This window comes from Mauremys reevesii, linkage group 5 (assembly GCF_016161935.1).
Source record: "Mauremys reevesii isolate NIE-2019 linkage group 5, ASM1616193v1, whole genome shotgun sequence".
Lineage (NCBI taxonomy): Eukaryota > Metazoa > Chordata > Testudines > Geoemydidae > Mauremys > Mauremys reevesii.
In genome coordinates, this window is record NC_052627.1 from 131,191,480 (window position 1) to 131,212,845 (window position 21,366).

At 46.0% G+C, this 21,366-nt stretch overlaps 2 protein-coding genes across 2 annotated transcripts in view; both read right to left on the bottom strand.

Moving 5' to 3' along the window:
• LOC120406881 (maestro heat-like repeat-containing protein family member 2A) overlaps nt 1-21,366 on the bottom strand; it is a 282,231-nt gene that overhangs the window by 5,259 nt on the left and 255,606 nt on the right. The window lies entirely within an intron of this gene.
• LOC120407094 (maestro heat-like repeat-containing protein family member 2A) lies at nt 1,685-16,624 on the bottom strand. The gene is made up of 13 exons (XM_039542434.1): nt 16,487-16,624; nt 15,625-15,767; nt 11,367-11,489; nt 10,326-10,488; nt 9,690-9,788; nt 8,264-8,415; nt 7,588-7,731; nt 4,498-4,590; nt 3,956-4,025; nt 3,725-3,838; nt 2,603-2,676; nt 2,218-2,340; nt 1,685-1,872 (listed from the first exon to the last, which is right to left on the bottom strand). The coding sequence occupies exons 1-13, from the start codon at nt 16,524-16,526 to the stop codon at nt 1,855-1,857; spliced, it is 1,356 nt and encodes a 451-aa protein (XP_039398368.1). The 5' UTR covers nt 16,527-16,624; the 3' UTR covers nt 1,685-1,854.

Here is a 21,366-nt window from a genome sequence, read left to right on the forward strand (position 1 = left end):
TTCAGTCTGAGCTTCTCAAAATGCTTTACAGCCATGAATGAATTCCATCTCACAGCACCTCTAGGAGATTGCCATTAATTACTCCTTCATTTCACAAGTGGGAAGCTGAGAGAGAAAGATCAGGTGATTTCCCAAGGTCACATCAGAATTTTGGTGGCAAGCTGGGAACAGAACCCACATTTCCTAGCTCCATCCCATGGCCATGTTGTAATCACAAGACCATCCTCATTTTAGCCTTCTCATTGCAGATGAGAGAACTGGAGCAGACTGAACCTGTTCATTGCGTAGTGTGCCTGGAGAGAATAAATGAAAGAGTTTCTGTTATAAACCTGGTCCACCGTAGTCAAGGCAAGCAGCTTCTTCTCCTTCCTGCTGCTTTTTCTCAGCCAGCTCCTAAGGCATCTGCAGAGAGTCTTCAAAGTACCAGTGTACTGAACTGGCACCACATATTCGAGAAGCCTTGGCCATAACACCTGCAGAGAAGAGCGAGACTGTTCAGTACGCAGCTATTTCCATCCCCCCACCTCCAATATCCTGCTGTCGGAATCCCTCCCTCTCATGTAGCTTGTAGCTTAGCCCCCTGGGGGACCTCAGGGCAGTTGCACTCAGACAGTGGAAAGAATGAAGAGAAGATCTCTGCAACATGATTCCTTCCAGTTCAGTTGCTTTCTATCTTTTCTCTAATGTGAACCACTTACTCCATGATGAAGGGGTCACATCCCTGACATGAATCTGACATGCTGTTCCTCCATTATGCTGACTGTGCAAAAAGCTTCCTTGTGGGGAGGTACAAGGAAGATAAGGAAGAACGTCCCTATTTCAAGAAGCAGTAGCAACAGGTCACTTACTTGGGTCATTCCAGTGACCGAGGTGTCCAGACATTGCAGGATGTCAGTGCACAGGGTTTGGATCGTGTTTTCTTCCGGAATAGCCTGGGTGAGAAGTGTTGTACCCTGCTGTGAGACAGCTCTATAGAACTTATTAGCTAGTAGCAAGACACTGGCTAGAGAATCAGTGTCCTTCTCTTACAAAGCCATCATGAACATTGACCTATGCCTGCTTTTATATTGCACTGGAAGTGCACAAACATCTGAAGGGAAGAGAATAATGGAAACTCTTAACTGGTGGGTCAGATCCCAGGCTTAGGAAAACCCTAAAGTGAAGGGAATGATTCTCTGAACACAAGAGTTTCCCCAACAGGGTTAATTTTCTTTAAATTTGAAAAACTGTTTCATCTTTTTATCTCTGAGGAAAAACATTCAGACTCTGCCCAGTGGAAATCAATATGCAGAACCAGGGGGATCCACTCTGTTTGTTCTGATGCCCCAACCAGCTTGGTCATTCTGGGTGTAGTGAGTGTGATTCTATCAACGGCCTAATTCTGCTCTTACTTACACTGGACTAAATATTGATTGACTCTACTGATTTCAGTGTAAAGGAGAGCAAAACTGGCTCGAGGAGAAAAAGCAGCCTTCCTTAAGATGGGGGTGTGTGTGCGTGTGTGTGTGGAAAAAAGGCCCTTGGAGAGTATTGCCACAAGCTCCAACTTTGAAGAAAAGGGGCCAGGCAGAGCTAAGATCTTCAACAACTTACTGTAAAGTTGAACTGTTTATGTTAATACAGATCATGGATCCAATCATGGAGCACAAAGTTTCTGGAGCCTCTGTCTGTGTCCATGGATAGAAATACGGATTGAAGACATTTTTAAACTAGTACATGTAGATTAGAGCATGTAGTGAGGGAAATATGCAGCAAGCTTTTCCAGGCTCTTGACAGTCTGGGATGCAACCTGCATAACCTCGGTATTTTGCTGATAGTTTATGTTTGCTTCAACAGCCACCGAATTGGGCACCATTATGTTCTCTGGAGAGTCTATTGAAAACAAAGAGATGTGCTTTCTTGTACAAGAACATTTCACTGAAAAATGGTGTTTTCAGAATTTTCAATGACTCATCAGAGGGTTGAGGAACCTAGATGACTCTGTTAGATGTAAATACCCAGTGTGAGAGTCTGATCTGTTACACTAGTATAAATCCAGAGTGACGCCACTAAAGTCAGTGGAGTTACCTTGACTTTACACCAATATAACTGATCAGATTCTGGCTCTAATCCTTCAGTCCAGTTGTCCTTGAGTCAAAACTCCCACTGAAGGCAAGGGGAGCAGTCAGCATGCAAGAATGGTAGGACCGAGTCTTAAGTGTTAAGAAGTCTCCTTACTAGTTTGCTGGTGGACACGCTGAACTCCGTGAAAACATGTGCTACCATATCCCAAGCTGCACAGTTCTCCACACTTTGTAAGCTGAGCAGCCTCTGGATGAAATGAAGAACTGCCTTCCTCACCTGCAAGGGCAGAGATGACACACATGAGTTATTGTTATCCCTTCTGACTGAAATAGGAGATAGGATATGAGAGTCCTTATGCTTTTGATTTGATCTCCTTGGCTTATAAACATGGATCCATTTAACACAGTCAGGATAATGACATGCCTTCTCTAGTCTGCAGTCTCTCCTCTGGATCTGAATGAAAGCTCCACCCAGATGTCCATTCATCCCATATCATTGAAAAAAAATTGAAATATTTCACTGCTCCACACAATCTTACCATAGCATTCTGATCACTGAAAGTGGATTTCACTGCCTTCACAATCAGACACTTTTTTGGTCTTGTCTCGGGCACTGAAAGATAAGGAGAGGTGTACAGTATTTCTTTGTTCCACACACTCACTTTCCACATTGGAATGAATCCCGGATTTCAAAAGGCCCTATTTAAGAGTAATACCAAGCTTCTCTCATACACAGAATCAATGGGGAAAACATAGGACCAGACTCTGGTCTGAGTTACACTAGTGTAAATCGAAAGTAATTCCAGTTCTATAAATAGTGCCATCATGCTGCCATGATGGAAATAGTATAAAAGAATTAGATAGACTGAGGTCAATCTGTGTTTAACACAGTCTAACAGAACTCAGAATCTAGTCTACAGTGTCTAATACTGACGATTATCGAGTCAGGGGTATTATTTTATTTTTGATTATCGTTAATGTGCATTAGCCCCAAGTCAACTTCTGTATCTGAAGTTGAAAAATACCTTGGGCTACATTCAGCTCTTAGTTGAAACTGTTGATTTCTGTGTGGCCATAGGGGGGTAACTTAGGGCAGCATTTTGCCCCTTAGTGGATATCCAGACCACTGGTGACTGTGTGTTATAGAGATTCTGTGCCCCATTTGCAGAGGTGATGAGTCTGTTACAGCCCTGCCGGGCCTACAGAGCCTTGGTTCTTTAGCTCAATCTATAGTAGCTCATGCTTTTAGCTCTGGATCAGGGCTGGCTTTAGGCCAATTCCCCTGATTCTCCTGAATTGGGCCCCGTGCCTGACAGGGCCCTGCACATAACTGGACCCCACGCCCAGTGACCTTTTAAATTTTTACTCACCCGGCAGCGCTATGGGTCTTCGGCGGCACTTCAGTGGCGGGTCCTTCACTCGCTCCGGGTCTTCGGCAGCACGTGAAGGACCCGCTGCTGAAGTTCCACCGAAGACTCAGAGCGAGTGAAGGACCCGCCGCCGAAGTGCAGCCGAAGTCTCAGGGCACCGCCCGGTGAGTACAAACCCCACAAATCAGGCCCCGCACTTCCTAAAGCCGGCCCTGCCCTGGACGTCCCCAACTCAACCCTCAGCATGTCGGCCAAGAGGGCAACTGGCACAGTTGCTCCTGTGTTACTTACAGTCAGCACCAACAATAGCTCTGAGCAGATTCAGAGATGCCACACGAACAGCCTCATTCTCAATCTCCAGCTGCGAGTGCAGAAAGGCTATCAGATCATCAGGAGAAGAACGGGCTGCAAGGCAAGAAATCACGTCCTCGCTGATGACAGAACTCTTATTGTTACCATACCTTACAAAGGTAAGGAAGTTACAAGGAAACTACTGTGTAACTCAGAGTTTCTTCCCCTTACCTAGTTGAACTACACAATGGACCAGCTCTGTGTGATTTTCCATGCTGAGCGGCTTAGCTTGAGAACAGATCTGTGGGAAGAAGGGAAATGGTCAAAGAAAAACTAATCAGAAGCAATTGAAAAGAAAATGTTCAATTAATTTCTAAGCTTCCACTTCCTACTTGTCCAACTAGAGGTCTGAACCCCAGGTGGATGGTACTGAATGCACAGCAAGAATCAAACACAATGTCCAATACATTAGATGAGAGAAGCTAGAGTGTTTTGAACGGCAGAGCTCATCGAATCAAGACACAGCCACAGTGTTTACTGTACAACTCTGACTCCCCCTGATAAACGGCTTATGGTAAAATTGCTTTACAAACTGAGCTGGATATTAGCCAAGAAAGTGAGACCACTACCTGCTTACTCTTGAGCCTGCAGAAATCAGTAAGGCATGAGGCAGTCCCCAGGCTCTGCACTATCATTTCATAGATTTGGATTGTTAATATGCTTCAGATCTGCTGTGCCTAAGCTCAAGGGATCCAAGCAAAACCACCCCTCACCTGGTTGTGCAGAGCACTGCAGATGGCTTGAAACTTCCCGTCAGGGAGAGGGATCTTATATTCACCAGAGACCTCCAAGAGCTGGCTCAGACTCTGCAACAGAGGGTGAAAGTCAGATGGTGGCACACACAGGAGCAATATGTAGTGACTGAAGCAGATTCAGGGGATTCATGGATTCCAAGGCGAACGGATTATTGCCATCATCTAGTCTGACCTCCGGTATAACACAGGCCACAGACCTTGCCCAGAATAATTCCCAGAGCAGAGCTTTTAGAAAAACATCCCAATCTCTATTTAAAAACTGTCAGTGAGGGAGAATCTGCCTCGGCCCTTGGTAAATGGTTGTAATGGTTAATTATCTCACCATTAAAAATGGACACCACATTTCCAGTCTGAATGTGTCTTGCTTCAGTTTCTAGCCACTGGATCAAGTTACCCCTTTCTCTGCTAGACTGAAGAGCCCGTTATAAAACATGACTCCCTCATGTAAGATATTATAGACTGTCATGAAGTCACCTGTCACAGGATAGGTCCACCCCGTCAGGGTGGTACCAGGTTGTGGAGGAAATGAAGTAGATCTCGGGCGGCCCAGCTGGCCTAGTCTCCTTAGCCACCGCAGCAGTCCTGACTCCTATGGCAGCATAGCCTAATGGTTGGGATCAGCAGCAGCCCTTCAGTGAGGTTCCACGGCCAAACAGCCTGAGTCTGTAGGGCTCCCCTTCTAGGTATAGCAGTGCGGCCTAGTGGCCAAAGTCAATGGAACCACCCTTGGCAGCAGAGCAATGCGGCCTAGTGGCCAGAGTCATTAGAACCACCTTTTGCAGGAGGGAAGTGTTGCCTAGTGGCCAGCCCTTCTCCACTGGGTCCTACGTATTCCACAGGTCCCAGGCCAGGGCCCTGTCTTGCCGCAGGGGTATCTGCCACCAAATCAGCGGGATCCTTCCAAAACACACCAAGTCAAAGCCCAGTGCCTCAACTGGATCAATGCTTAGTCTACCTAGGATACTTTCCACTCAGGAATTCTGTGGTCTCTCCTCCATCTCTGGCATTGGGCGGCTGGGGGTCGGTTGCAGCCACAGTCTGGCTGATCTCTGAATCCTGGAGCACTGGCAGTCTCTCTGCAGGAGCCTCCAATGCACCCAGGGCCGGCGCTTCCATTTAGGCGAGCTAGGCAGTCGCCTAGGGCGCCAGGATTTGGGGGGGGGGGCGGCATTTTGCCTGGAGGGCGGCAGGTGGTTCCGGTGGACCTCCTGCAGATGTGCCTGTGGAGGGTCCGCTGGTCCAGCGGCTCTCGTGGAGCATCCGCAGGCACGCCTGCGGCCGGCCCACGGGCGCGGGGGGCGGGACCCTCCGCCGGAACGCCTGGGGGAGGTCCACGGAGCCGCGGGACCGGCGGCAAAATGGGTAGAGCCGGCCCTGCGCCTAGGGTGCCAAAAACCCTGGCACTGCTCCTGAATGCACCTCTGCTCTCTTCGGCAGCCATCCCAGACTGAGCTGAGTGGCTCTCTTTAATATCCTGGTTCCAGCTGAAGCATGCCCAGCAGAGATGAGGGGCCATGGCCTCCTTAACCCATAAAGTATGATTATCCCGTGTTGAACCAATGTTGGGTAGCTAAACCCAATCACACACCCTTTTACTTTCTGTTTGTTAAACTAAATAGATTGAGTTCCTTGATTCTACCACTGTAAGGCATGTTTTCTAATCCATTAATCACTGTGGCTCTTCTCTCAATCTCCTCTCCAATTTATCAACACCCTTTTTGAGTTGTGGGCACTAGAACTGGACACCGTATTCCAACAGTAGTCACACAAGTGCCAGATTTAGAGGTAAAATAACCACTGTACTCCTCCTAGAGATTCCCCTTTTTATGCTTTTCAGCTTTTTTGGCCACAGCATGAGCTCATGTTCAGCTGATTGTGGTGATCATGATGAACAATCTTTTTCAGAGTCACTGCTTCCCAGGACAGCATCCCCCATCATGTATGTATGGCCTAAATTCTTTGTGCCTAGATGCTCACATTTACATTCAGCCATATTTAAATGCACCTTTGTTTGCACCCAGTTTACCAAGTGATCTAGATCTCTGTGAATCTGTCCTCGCCATTTTTTACCACTTCCCAATTTTTATCTCATCTCCCAACTTTATCAGAGATGTTTTTATGTCCTCTGCCAGGTTATTGATAAAAAGGTGACAATCGAATTCTCCTTTGCTGCTTCAAGCTTCCAGAATGTCTCTGATGCCATCTACAGATTTTACTATATTGAAGCAGTTCTGTAGTGCTCTGATGCTATCAAACAAGTCCATCATGCGTTGGTTCCCTCCAAATCATGGGTATTTCAACCCCAAAAGTGACCACATACTGTACCAGAAAGCTTCAACCAACAGAGATGGTGAGTAAATATCACTACCAAGAAGTTATAGCTGTCTCGTGAGTTCATTTACAACAGTGTAGCCGCACTGAAGACAGAATATGGCCCGTTAATTCTTGCTCATGTGGTACTCAGGGTAGATGAAATAAAGAGAGAAGGGGAGTGAGACAATATCTTTAATTAGATTATCTCACCCACCTTGGCGCTGTTGGGACCAACATGGCTACAACAACACTGCATAGAACGGGAGGTGAAATAGACAGGCAATGCTTTTAGATCCATCTAGTTACATAATCCAAAGCAATCACCCTCAAGCCTCCTTAGTATTAATTTTCAGCCATTGACCATTGGCTTGGTACTGACCAGAGACAACATATGGCAGACCATGCTCTGAGGAGCTTATGAACTAAAAGAGAGACGCAGAGTTGACAGGATGTACTGGGAAATCATGAGGGAGGATCTTGTTGGGGAGGGGGGCAGGTGTTTTGTTTTTTATTTCCTTATCATCCTCCCCAGGAAACAGAGGATGCTTTTCATAAGAGGCATTTACCTACAAATCTTCTTGCCTGGCTCACCATGTGTATAAACCCAGAACTCGTGTGGATATTTATTTTCTAACAAGTCACTGTCTCAACCAGGAAACCCCACTGGCAGCAAATTCCTTGTGCAGTTCATACATGCACACACATAGACAGTTACCTTAAGGAGTGGTACCTCACCTTGGTGACGTGAAAAACATCAGTGTTTTCATTATATTGCTCAAGGAGCCATGAGAGGTGTTCAAATATCTGATCTTGATACTCCTCTTTGTGTAGCAGGAGGCTCATCATGGGACCAAGGGCTTTGATGATAGCCTGCTTGAGCTGCATAGATGAGACACAGAATTTATGTTCCTACTAATTCATTCAGTATCATCCAATGGGCACACCTTTTCTACTTCCAATGCCTGCAACTTCCCTTTGTTCCACTCTAGGAATGGGCCTATCTCAATATTTCCTGGTAAAGAACCGGGACTCGTAGGGTTGGTTTCAGGATTATATCCTAATGCACCTCACAACTATACCAGGTAAAATATTCCCCAGATTAGTATGCATTCTAGGCCAACTCATCCCTGCTGGAACTCCACTGGGGCTGAATGGAGGAATTAATTTAAACCACTATCCCATGTTTATCTGCACGTTAGGTGCATAAAACTAGAATCCATGTACACTGCGTACTGACAGAATTTCCATGATGTGGTGACATTATAAATGTTTGGGTTTTAGATGTTTTACATGACACTCTGTTCCATCCAAAAGGACCTACCACTAAATGCCATCATCACAATGAGTGTCAGACACATAGAATTTAACGTTACAATTTCTGCTAAAGGTTTAGAGAACCAGCAATTCTCACCTCCGGCTCCTCACAGGTCAGCCAGTTGCTGGTCACATGAGTGTAGACGGGAAGAAAATGATTGCAGAGTCGCAATTGGCCCACTTTGGGGAATGAGCACTTTTCCCAGTTAGCCAAAAAGAGACGTACTGCCCTTGACCATTGCTCCAGAACTGCATGGACGGAGAGAAGACAGGCAATGTGAAAAGGACACATTAGTAACGAGGAGAAGTTGCTTTATCCATGAAGACACCCAGGCCAAAAGTTTACTACAATTCCATGGCAGCTACTGCTCTGTTCAGGACTAGACGCTGAAATCCAACATCAATTTTGAGCTATTTCTCTTCCCCCCATTCCGTGTCTTGTTTCTCAAAAGGCTTTTTAATTTGCAGATCTCTCAATCTTTTTTCAATTACCAGCATCTGAAGACAATTTTTTCTCCCTTCCTTGTTACCTCTTAATTAGAGCTGCTTGAAAAAAACAGTTTAAATTAAATTACAAATCTTTACTGATGGTGATTTTTACTATCAAAATTGCAAAGTTTAAAAATCATTTCTATTTTTCAAAAATCAAAAAAATCCAGCCACCTCTTTAGATACTCAGAAACACTGGATGCACACTTCCTGATCAGACTTGTCACTGACATTTTTCACATTTGTTTTTCATCAAATTTGGGGGGAAAATTATGGAAAATATAATTAAAAATCAAAATATTTCAGCAAGCTCTCCTCTGAACGACTCGTGTCCTCTGCAGTTATTGTTTATTTAACTCTAACACTGGATGATTTTATCTCGAGTTACAGTTTGTCTGAAAGATGTTCAGTGCCCCTAACTGCCATTGGCTTTACTGGGATTTGAAGGTAGTGGGAGCACTTTGCCCTAAAGGTAGGTGTATCTAGTGTCCTTGCTAAGAAGAATTAGGGCCCAATCCTGTTGTCTATGAAGTCGATGGCAAAATTCCCATTTACCTCAAAGGCACAGGATTAACCCCTTACTGAGCATCACCTGAAAAGCAAAGGAAGAGAGAAGTGGAGAGGAAGAGAAGACAGAGAAAGAGGGTGAAAGGAGATGATGATAAAGAAACTAAGAGGAGAGAATGGGTGAAGGAGTGGGAAATGGGATTTTTAAATGTACAGTATTGAAATCTGTTCCTTCACCTCCTCCCCCAGGAGACTGCCGGCAGATGGGCAGCTTCAGCCTTTGTGTCTGTTTATTTTAAATTATATCCATGAGTCATAAAGGGCTTGAACTTACAAATGCTCAGTGCCTCCTGCAAAGTACAGAGCACTCTCAACTTCACTGAGTGCTGCGGGAGCCAAGGAACGCACCACCTGGTGCAATCCAGGGCAGGGAGCACAGTTCAGGGCATGTTTGCAAACTTGGTCAGTCACTCCAATCTGTACCAAGACTCCCTAAATATCCATTTGGGGCACCTGCTGGCACTTACCACCGCAAAATGCTTGTCTCAGCCTGCCGTCCTTGACGAACTCCAGCATGGAGAACATGGTGTTCAGGGTCACTCTCACAAAAGGGATACACTTACGTGCTGCAGAAGAGAAGGAAGATAGATAATCGGCTGCTCTCTGCCTTCTTAGAACACACTTAGAAACACTGAGGGGCAGGATACTATGGGCTCCTGGGTCATTTTGCGCTGCGTAAGCAGAGCAGACTGGCTTTAAAGGAGCCATTGAAAGCCAGTGGGGGATTCACCCTGAAGAGAGGAATCCTGCACCAGTGCACAGCTGTGCCCGATGCTCAACTCACTCCCAGCATAAGGGGAGAGCACTGGGGTCGGATGGGAAGTGGGGTGGAGAAGAGCTCCACTAGACCTGATCTTCCACTCATTCCCATCCTTAAGGAACTTCAGTTGGGGGCAGAAGTTAGAGCTTCCACTGCCATCTGGACAGCTCATGATCTGGAAGCCAGAACTAGCAAGAGCAGTGAATCCTTTGTCTCTCCACACACGCACGCACACACTCAAGCAGAGCTCTGTTTAGCTGCAACATTTTTAGGTAGAGAGAGTAATCCCCTGTCCTTAAATGAAAGACGATAACTTTGAAACAAAAGATGGAAGTTACCATACCATAGGCTGATGACAGGTTGGCCAGCGTAACTAAAATAAACTCTTCAGGCAGCTTCGGTGGTTTCAGATGACAGTGTAGCTCATACATGACATGATCAAAATAGCAGCTTGCCAGAGTCACTAACGTGTTGCTAGCTGCCACTTTTACTTCAGTTGTTGCTTCCTACAAAAAAAACAAAACAAAACAAAAAAAAGAGAAAGACTGAAGTAACTGAAGCCGGTTGCACTAGCCAGAGTTGTTTATATGAGTCAAGATCTTATTTCTGTGCATAAGTTCCGAATGAACTCACCCAACTTTCTGCGGATACAGTCATTAGTCATAAATATTCATTGAGTCGTTTGGCTAAACAATTTTCAGCCTTCGAGTTGCTTGCAAGCTGCTTAGTTAGACTATTCATTATTAGCTCCTTGTGGGTGGATGACTGGTCACCTTAGTCATGTGATATTTTGCCCTGCCCTGCCCTGAGGAGGTAGTGAGACACAGACAGCTTCAAGATATTCAGAGAGCTTTCCTGGAATAAACTGTCCCCCAAAAGGAGGCTGACTTCCTTTGGAACAAGAGAGAGATTTTTCCATGGGTTTTCCTGCTGCCAAACTAGATTCTAAATCCAATGCTGCTGCTTTTGGAGATAGCTCAGATTCTGTCTGTCTTAGAGCTTTATACTGCCACTTATCCCTATAGTATCAGAGCGCCTCCCACATAACATCAGTATCAATAATGAAATCCCTAGTAGACTTTGGGAAAGACGTGCTCCTTAAGAAACCACAGGCCTGTCTCCGTGTCTGAGATCATGTGTCTCGGGTCCTGATCCTGCAAAGCACTTAAGCACATGTGTAACTTTCACATGTGAGTTTTCCCATCTTATGCATGTGCACAAGTGCTGTCTAGGACCTGGGCTTTGGTCTGGAGGAAGGTGTGGGCCTCTAACAGAAGAATACATTTTCATTTCAGTATATAGTTTACCCCCCCCCGCCAAAAGAGAGTTTTAATTAGTTAAAGCTTTGGATCCTTTGATTAGTAGCTCAGGAGAACTAACTTACCTGAGTCTCTCTCATCTGGTCTGAGGCTAGGCTTACAATGTTTTTCACTAGCCTTATCTCTAGGCCCCCGGTGTCCTGCTGTAATACCTCCTCCAGGATATAGTAGATGGCTACTCTGTTTTGCTGGGGACAAACCAGAAAAGAGAAAAAAAAATTCGGAAAAGTTTTTCTTGATGACCACACAGTAATTTGACAAATAAGCCCCTGCCCTAAAGAGCTTCCAATCCAAACATGAAATTATTAGCCTAAGTCTTATCATAACAGAGCAGGTCTGTGGCCAGGAAGAGAATCCATATCTCCTGAGTCATTATCCAGAGTCCTATCCCCTAGGCCACACTGACTCCTCAGCCAGCATGCTCACACAACTACTCCATTGACTTAATTGGTGTAAAACATGCCATGCCCTCCATAATCACCATATTAGCAGCACTTCAGAAGCAGCCAAACAATTGACATATTTTAATCTTCCTGCAGAGAAAAAAGCCAGAAGAAGCCTCCTTCACTGCCCCCTTCTCGAGTTTCATTTATTGAAAACAAACAATAAAAAGGAGCCCCTTGCCCTTGCTCTAGTCATTCCAGACAGAATTGGGAAATGTGTAATTACAAAATACCCAACTCCCGCAGTAAGTCCTCAACAGCTCCTAGCAGAAATTAGCTCAGCAGTTAGATCTACATTGACAGTCGCACAGTTAAAGGTGTCTTTTATGAGGCCCTTCAGTGTAGAAATTCACAGATGATACTAAATATGGGGGAGTTTAGTATCAGCTGGGACAGAAAAAAAATAAAGAGGGACACAGAGAAATTAAAAACCTGAGCAGAGAACAAGATTCCTTTCAGAAAACTGCAAACTAGCACATCTGGAAAGGAGGTAGAAGTAACTGACATAATGGGAGGGAGAAAAGTGGGAAGCAACAAGTGCCCTGGGGGTGACAGTGAAAAACCAAGTCAACGTGTATATGCAAGGGGTGACGGCTACCACAAAGAGCCATGTGGGTTGGGTCTTTTCCACACAGGGATCATGGCACAAAGCAGGAAGATGACAGTTCCTCTCTGTTCATCTAAGGTGTGACTGCATCTGGATTATTGCATTTTCTAGCACCACATTCCCAGAGAGAGCAACAAACTGGAAGTAATTCATGGGAGAGCAAAAAAAGAATGCAGGGGGGTGGCAGAACTGACTTCTGAATAGAGCCCTGCAACCTGACCCAAATCCTATGGGACCTGACTACAGGCATCAGGGTCAGGTTGGATGAAAAAACAACTGGCTTTTGGGCTCAGGTCAGGTCGGCTCTCCTCCTTTAGCCCATGGGATCGGCACAACAGGGGGCAGTGTCAGAGGATGAAGCCATTGATGCACATCGTTGCCGCTGCGCCGGCTCCATGAGCAGGATGCAGTGGCAATATCTGGCTTGGGGGGAAGGGTTGGGACCAGGATGGAAAATGATTCAACCCTCTCAAGGTGAGGTGAGTGGGCTTGGGGCCAGTTCGGGTTGGGCTTCAAAACTGGGCCTGAGCAGACCTCTACTTCTGAAGACAGACTGAAAGAACCGGTTGTTCCAGGACAAACGGTTCTAAAAGCTTTAAATTTAACAAAGGCTAGGGCAGCTGTCCACCCGGCCCGGCCCCAACTCACCTCACTCTCTCCCCTGAATGCTCCACCCTCCTTCTCCTCCCCTTCCCCTGCTTCCCGCGAATCAAATGGGGAGTCGGGCCCAGCGGCGCCGGCTGAGCGGCTCCGGCCCGGCCCGGCAAGTCGGGCCCCACGGCTCTGGCCCCGGTGCTGGCTGAGCGGCTCCGGCCCGGCAAGTCGGGCCCCGTGGCTCCGGCCCCGGTGCCGGCCGAGCGGCTCCGGCCCGGCAAGTCGGGCCCCGCAGCTCCGGCCCCGGTGCCGGCCGAGCGGCTCCGGCCCGGGGAGTCGGGCCCTACGGCACTGGTCGAGGTCCCGGCAGAGCGGACCCGGACCCAGGCAGTGTGGTAAGGGGGCAGGCAGGCAGTGTTCGGTGTGTTGTGGGGGGGTCAGGGTGGTCAGAGGGCAGAGAACAGGGGGATTGAATGGGGACAAGGGTCCCGGGGGGCAGTCAGGAAGGAGCAGGGGTTGGATGAGGTGGCAGGGGCAGTCAGGGACAGAGAGAAGGGGTAGTTGGATGGGGCAGGGGTCCCAGGGGGCCATCAAGAATAAGAGGAGAGATTGGATGGGGCTGCAAGGGGCAGTCAGAGGACAGGGATGGGTCAGGGGTCCCAGGGGGGTGTCAAGGAACATGGGGGGTTGGATGGGGCATGACCCCCGGGGGGGCACGACCCCCTCATGAGGTGAGGAGGAGGGAACCGGTTGTTAATATTTTGGCAGCTCATCACTGCATTTAGGTAAAAGTAGGAGTAATGGGATTAAACTAAAAAAAGACATACAATTTAGACTTTAATAACAGGAAAAATGCCTCACCTGTGAGACGGGTCTATAAGGTTATGACATAGTCTTCCTAGGAAAATAGCGGAAGTTCAGTCATTAGGGGCTTTTAAAATTAGTTTGGCCAAACCAGTGGGAAATGGCCATTTGGAATGGTTCTGCATTCACAGGGACATGGACTGGATGATCCAATAGATCTTTTCCATCTCTGTCTCCTGGGAGTCTCTATATCTAGGTGACCTGCATGCCAAGGTCATAAAACCCTTTGAATGTTCAGAGCCAATCAGATCTCTCGATTGGCTAAACATTCCATTGGTGCTGCTTGAAAAGGAGGCTTCTGCAAACTGCAATCAGAACACACAGCTCCACTCAGAGAAGCTCCTTCCATTCATTTTTAAATGTCAGGAGGATTTGTTTAATTGAAAATTGTCACTGATAATTTATGAATACATAAGCACTATGTAATACAAGTAGCTCTGGATTAGGCAATAATTTTATTCTTTAAAACCAAAAGAGATTCATCATTAATCAAGTAATTCAAATAATTAAAGTACTAGGAGGCCAAGACAAGCAGTTCGGTTCTGCTCATAAGGGTTAGTGGGGGAGGACAGACTGGGGCAGGGGCTGAATGGGAGTGGAGACCCAGTGTTACAGGGGGGAGGGAGGTTCAGAACCACATAGTGATGGGGGAGGAGGTGCAGAGCTACACAGGGACAGGGGATGGTTGGGTGGGGCATAGAGCCACATTGGGATGGGGGGAGTGGGTATCTGAGTGGGGGTGCAGGAACACATGGAGGCAGGGGCAGATGCCTTACTGAATGGGAGAGGTTAGGAGTCAGCCAGGGTCTGCATGGGGAGAGCTCCCTAACAATTCCTCCCCGCCCCTCCCAAAAAAACTGTTCCACACCTTTCCCATCCATACCCAGCAACCCTCCAAGTTCACACCCAGGCTCCTTCCCAGCAATTCACCTCCCTCTCCCTCAGCTCCTCCATTACCCCTGACTCCACCAAGCCATGAGGGGTGCAAGAAATATGGCTCTGTAGTGAGTTGAAGTGAATTGTTACTCAGAGTTCTGTATGCATAGTAAGGAATCTATTTGTCAAAAAAGATTTCCTCAATCCTTTTTGTTGTCTATTGATACAGACATACTTGCTGACAGGGATTTTGAAATAAATAATTTGAAATGGTGCAATTATATTGTATATTTGCAGAAATGTTAAAATACTGTGCGCATCATTTTTATTTTTTTGTTGCAGAATCCGCCCCCCCCCCGGAAAATATATAGATAAGGTCCCTTCAGTGCTATAATCTCAATCTTTCTTATGATGACATAAGTGTTGGTTAGGAATAAGAGCAGGGAGTCAGTTCACTTGGGTTTTATTCACATTCTTTTACTAACTTGCTAAGTGGTGTTGAGCAAGTAACTGAATTCCCTGTGACACAAATCATCTGTAAATGGGGATCATGCTTACCATTCTCACAAGGGTGCTGTGAGTCTTAATTCACTAGTGTTAGGTAAGTGCTTTGAGATTTTTGGATGAAGATGCTAAAGAAGGGCAAAGTATTATTGGAAGAGATTACTGCAGGTCCTATAGTGTACTTTTACTATATATACAACCCATGTACTCCACTGTGTGAAAACGGACAATGCTCTTTTTATAGAGCATTATATCAGCCTGATCTGTAATAACAGCATTTTGCATGATGAGGATAGAAGGGTGAATACTGATTACGCTACTGGTGCACCAGGCCAAGTTCTATACTGAATCACTCCCATGCATTCCCCCAGGAAGTCAGGCAGAATTTGGTGTGGACACATGGAAAGCAGATTTAATTTCATGAAACTGCCCTACCTTATCCTGTTGCAATTTCTCCAGCAGAACTCTCACAACACTAGCCAGCTTGGTCTTAGCTATAGAGGCAATCCTGAGGGCAATTCTGTCCTTATCTTGGTCATCCATGTGTGCCAGGAGGGAAACAACCTCATTATAAACACCTGAAATTTAATAAAAGGATTTGGCTGGTTACCACTGATAGTAGAATTGGTGCTGGCCTCTTTAATTCACTATCCAGTAAAGATTCTGCAGGTGCCCAAACACTGTGAGGAGAAGACGACCTGGGAATCATGTAAATCCTCTTCCTTCCGCCTGATGACCAGGTTTGTGTGCTGAAGGACCCAGTGTGTTTGGGAGGAAATCATAATGAAGAAAATTTGCTCCTTTCAAGTAGATCCCCATGTAAAATAATCTTCCTTTCCCTCTTTACTATCAATTGATGAGGTTTGATAGCATACAGAATAATACTTTATGGCCCAAATTTTCAAAACTGGGTGCCTAAACTTAAGCACCTAAATCCATATTAAGGCACCTACACCCTGATTCAGCATCCTAATCACATGCTTAACTCTAAGCCAACAAAGAGACCTAAAGTTAAGCACATGCTTTAAGAGTTTTGCTTAGTCAGACCTCCCCCATAACATTCAATAGAAACTCAGATTCTCAGGAAAGTTTCCAGGTCCAGAGGCTGTAGGCCAAGTCCTCAACTGGTGTAAATCAACACAGCTACAAGGAAGACAACAGAGCAACACTGGTTTACAGCAGCTGAGGTTCTGGTCATACAAATGGAGAACATTACAACTAATCTATCTGTATGCCTAGGCTTTCTGAATGTGTGTGTGAATAGACTGGATCTAGAAAATACAATGCTGACCCTTACCTCTCTCAGTTACCTCCTGTTCACTCACAAGATTATTCATGTTTTAGTCTTTTTTCACCACTTCCTCCAGTCCTTTCTCCAAAGAGCTCCTGTCCTGGTAGGCAGTTGGCCTCTCAGTCTGTCATGGCCAGGATAGCCAGTTCAGATTATGCAAGCACTATTATGACATCAGTGTGACTGTAGCATACCTCACAATCTGCTGCTGACCAGGTATGTGCTGTAATTACATGGACAAGATCCTCAAAGGTATTTAGGCTCCTAACTCACACTGAAATCAGTAGCTTTTAGGAACCTAAATACATTTCAATATCTGGACCCATACATGTAAGCAGTTCAATAGATGGCTACATTTGCTCCAGTGTAGAATTTCTCATTCTCTCAACATCACTTTGAATTTTGGTTTGGTCCTCTCTCAGTTTACCACACTTTCCAGTATTGGTTTTACCTGAAAATCTGCTCCTGGTTGAATTTATATAAATAAAAGCACCAAACAAAGAAAGAGAAGAAACTGCATTGGAGAATGCACAGTGACCCTTGAGTGTGGTTGGTTGGTTTCCTCTGCTTTTTAATTTGGTTGATCAAAAAGCCTGATGAAACCTTATTGAACTGTATTACAAATATTGATTTTATATTCTTTTACAATGAATTGAAATTTATACTTAATTTCCATGTCCTGCCAGACAAATCAACTACATTAATTTTTATTGTGTTTGATACAGTGTGGTGTCATATGTAGAGCCAACTCTTGATTTTGGAAGTTATGTTGCCTTTAAAGCATTCAGAGTGATGACACTCTTTGCAGTAAACCATATGGAAAAATAATTCCAATTACATTTGTCCTTTGCTATGTATAACTGTTTTTGTGCCTTACCCTTTCTGATTTTATCCTTACACGTATCTGCTATTCTTTTGTACTCCTCCTTAGTAATTCTTCCGTTTCACATTTTGTAGGATTTCTTTTTGATTTTCAGGTCATTAAAAAACTTACTATTCTTCCTATCTTTCCTTTGTATTGGCAGTTGTGCCTTTAATATTGTCTCCATGAGAAACTGCCAGCTTTCCTGAACTCCTTTATGCCTTAGATATTTTCCTTATGGGTGGCTACCTACCAATTCTCTGAGTATATTGAAGTGTGCTTTTTGTAGTCCTCCTTCTGTCATTCTCACTCCTTCCTTTCCTTAGAATCATGAAATCTATCATTCGTAATCACTTTCACCCAAATCACCTTCCACCTTCACATTCACAACCAGCTCCTCCCTGTTGGTCAAAATAAAGTCTAAAATGGTTGTCCTTCAGGTTACTACCTCCATTTTCTGAAACAAAGCATTGTCCCCAGTACATTCCAGGAATTTACTGGATAATTTTGTTTTTTGCCATATTTCTTTTTTAACAGCTATCTAGGTAGGTAAAATCCCCCATTATTATCATCAGGATTTGTGTTTTGAATATTTCTGGTTTTTGTTCTAGAAACGCTTCATCTCCCTCCTCTTCCTGATTGGGTGGTCTGTAATAGAACCCTACCAGGACATCCCCCCTGTTTTTTCCTTCTTTTATCTTTACTCAGAGACTTTCAACTGGTCTGCTTCTCACCTCCTTCTGGACCTCAGAACAAGTGTACAATGCAAGACGTCCTCTCTTTTTTTCCCCCTGCCTGTCCTTCCTGACCAAGCTATAGCCCTCTATACCAATATTCTAGTCCTGAGATTTAGCCTATCAAGTATCTGTGATGCCAGTTAAGCTCAATTATGACTTATGTACTAAAACTCCCAGATTTTACTGTTTAGTCCTCTTTATTATTACTCCTTCCATTTGTGTATAGACATCTAAGATGTTAAGCAGATACCCCCATGGATTTCCCTTTTGTTACTCCTATAATGCTACTACAATTTTCCACATCTGCTTTTCCCCAAACATCTAGTCCTCTATTAAGGTCACCTTTTTTTACCTGGTGGCTTTTTTCACCCGCCCCCTCTGAACTTAGTTTTAAGCTCTTCTCATAAGGTTGGTGAGTCGGCACATGAAGATGTTCTTCTCCTTCTTGGTCAGATGGACCCCATCTCTTCCCAGCAAACCTCCTTCCTGCAATAGCAGCCCATGGTAGAGGAAGTCAAACCCTCCCATAGACCCATCTTCATAACCCTATTATGTGGACCATTGAGCGTGTATTGAGCAGAAAGCACACTCACTGCAGGAGATGAAGGGACTGAGTTAAACTGCAGATGTCAAGTTCACATACTTCCATTTTCAGTGACTAATCTCTTAAGCCAGTGGGAATGGCTACGGTACAAAAGTATTTCTGTAGATTGGCATGTGATTATTTGTATTGCAGCACTGCCTCATAGTCCCAGTCACAGACCAGGATCCCATTGCGCTAGGACTTGTACAGACATAGAACAAAATAGTCCTTAACTGTCATTAATTAAGACATAGTAACAGCACAATAAACAGACAAGAGGATAATAAAGCAAGCAAACAAATCCCCTTTGAACCAGGTACCAGCATGTAACTAATAGAATGCTACATATTTAGGGAACTTTCTCCCTGATTCAGGGTCTGATGTGACTAAGCCCCTGTTCCATACCATTGTGTAAACTGGGGACTTGTACAAGATGGAAGGTATACAGTGGCACACAGTCGAGGCCTACTCCATTTTTAGTACATAAACAGGAGGCCACTCCGTAAGAAGCTAAGGGCACGGTCAGCACAGAGAATTTGCCTGTCTCTGTGCAGATGTTATGCACCCCTCAGTGTCTACACCTGGCTCCATAAACTTTGGCCTTTCAAGAATGCAGCATTGTGTAGGAGCACGGGTAATTGTAATAACGCTTGTTCATTGCAGCTGTTAACATCAGGGCAAGGCATCCACATATAGGTCCACTACAGATGGACCAGTGATAGGAAGAGTGTTCATGCATGTGACAAGTAACACCATAAACTATTAAATGCCACAGAACAAATTAAGATCAATAACAGAACAACATTATGTGTGGCGAAGCCATGACAAACACTGTGCAGGCATCAAGGAGCTCGGAAATTAGCACATCATCACCCGAACACTGGCTCAGCTTGACTTAGATCTTGGGCAATAGTAGACCCTTAAAAGGAGGCCACAGCTTTACACCCATGGTCACTGTGGTGTTAATTGGCTGCATTTTACAAGAGCAGGATCATAGGTTGACTCTGAGTGTGTTTACACGGGGCAAGGTTTGCACAACACAAGCCTTGTGCACACACTTCCCCTCAGAGCAGCTGCGGGTGGAGGCCCGACCATTCCCCCTCCAGCAGAGGGGGAGACACAGCATCTGCCCCTCACTGCACATGGGGGTGATTTCCTGGAGCACAAACAGCCCATGCTGTATTCTGCGTGGGGGAAGGCCCAAGCCCCGTGCATGGGGTGGTGGTTCCCGTCACCTCCTTTCCAATTTCAATCCTCCCCTCACGTTAGTGACCTGATGGTATGGCCAGGTGGAGGCGGGGTGGGATGGCAGAACAGCTAGGGCACTAATGTGTCTTTGCTGTGCTGTCCTTTGTTGCTTCATTGTGTGTGACCGCTGCATGCTGGCATGTGCTCCTGCGGCCGGTCTGCCCCGAGAGGTCAGGGCAGCAGGAACCCTCTGTCCCGCAGCTCAGAAAATGGCAAGGCAGAGCTGCTGGAGAGTAGATTGAGTGGTTGGGGCTCTGGATTCTACTCCTCGCTAGGGGAGTATGTTTAGAGAAGAATGCAATGGGGCAGGACACCTGGTTCTCTTCCTGTCATGGGCTTGCTATGTGACATTAGCCAAGATGCTCAGAACCAAAATAGCAAAAGCAGCCTTTAATTCTGAATGCCTCTGATTTTGGGGGTGCCCAGTGTGAGCTATGAAGGCCTGAGTTTCACAGGGACTCAGCATCCACAGAGCCCATTATTGGCGCGACCTGGGACACAGCGATCCTACCGGGGAACCTGAGAAACAGCCAACCCTGGGAAACGGAAACTGCCCTGGGAAGCTTGGTATCTGGTTATTGGTTTGCTAATAAAGCCAACTTCCAGGAAGAGAGTGAAATTGGCCTTGTGTAATGTGTTTGGAACAGGCTGGGGCAATAGACAATAGATTATTTAGGTTAATTTTTCTGTCTACCCAGTGGGACGCACTGCTCAGTTTCTTTCCCGGACTCAGAGCTTGCAAGCTTGTCCCCTCCCAACCGGGGGCAGGGAGAGGGGAAAACAGCCGTCACCACCTCCTACCTGTAAGTGGCTGCCCCACGCCGTGGTAAGTAGTGGGTGAGGGTGTGGACAGGCAGCCCAGATGTGCCTAACTTTAAGATGCAAATACAGGCACAGTTCAGTATTTGCTGGTTCATTTGTTTTCCTCAGAATGCCGGGGGCATCTGGCATTAAACACTGCGAGGCCATTCCACTTTCTGAGGGACGCGCACAATTTGGCCAGTGGTTGGGGCTTGCGGCAAAACTCATGTGCCAAAATCTCTTGAGGCCAGGACTAGGAAAGCCCAGGCCCCTCAACTGAAGCTCATCCTCATGGAGACGTCCCTCAGTGGCACTTCACACCTGGGCTTGCAAACTTCTGCTGCTGCCCTGTGGCCACAGGCAGCTTCCTACAGACCTCCCTCCCCCACCCCCGCCCCTGAAGGGAAGGAACCTGTCCCCTAGAGGACGTGGGAAGAGGAGAGCTAACACTGCCTCTGCCAAGACCACATCCAAGTGGAAACGTTCCCCAACTTACTGGCGGTAACGTCAAAGCCGCAGACCCTAAGCAGGCAGGTGCTAAGGAGAGCGGGCAGAAAACCTCCTCCCTGGCACCCCAGCATCCACAGTTCCTTGCTCACCTCTCCTCGGTAGGGACACTGTTTCAGCACTTTCACTTCCATTCACTCCACCAGCT

Bases quoted from the DNA above. Each gene is read 5' to 3' on its own strand.
- LOC120407094 (XM_039542434.1), bottom strand. From the start codon at position 16,526: ATGAATAATCTTGTGAGTGAACAGGAGGTAACTGAGAGAG. The intron at 9,789-10,325 runs GTATGGTAACTT...TCTCTTCTGCAG, and splicing joins CAACCTGTCATCAGCCTATG to CACGTAAGTGTATCCCTTTT. The intron at 2,341-2,602 runs GTAAGATTGTGT...CTGCCCTTGCAG, and splicing joins TCAGTGATCAGAATGCTATG to GTGAGGAAGGCAGTTCTTCA.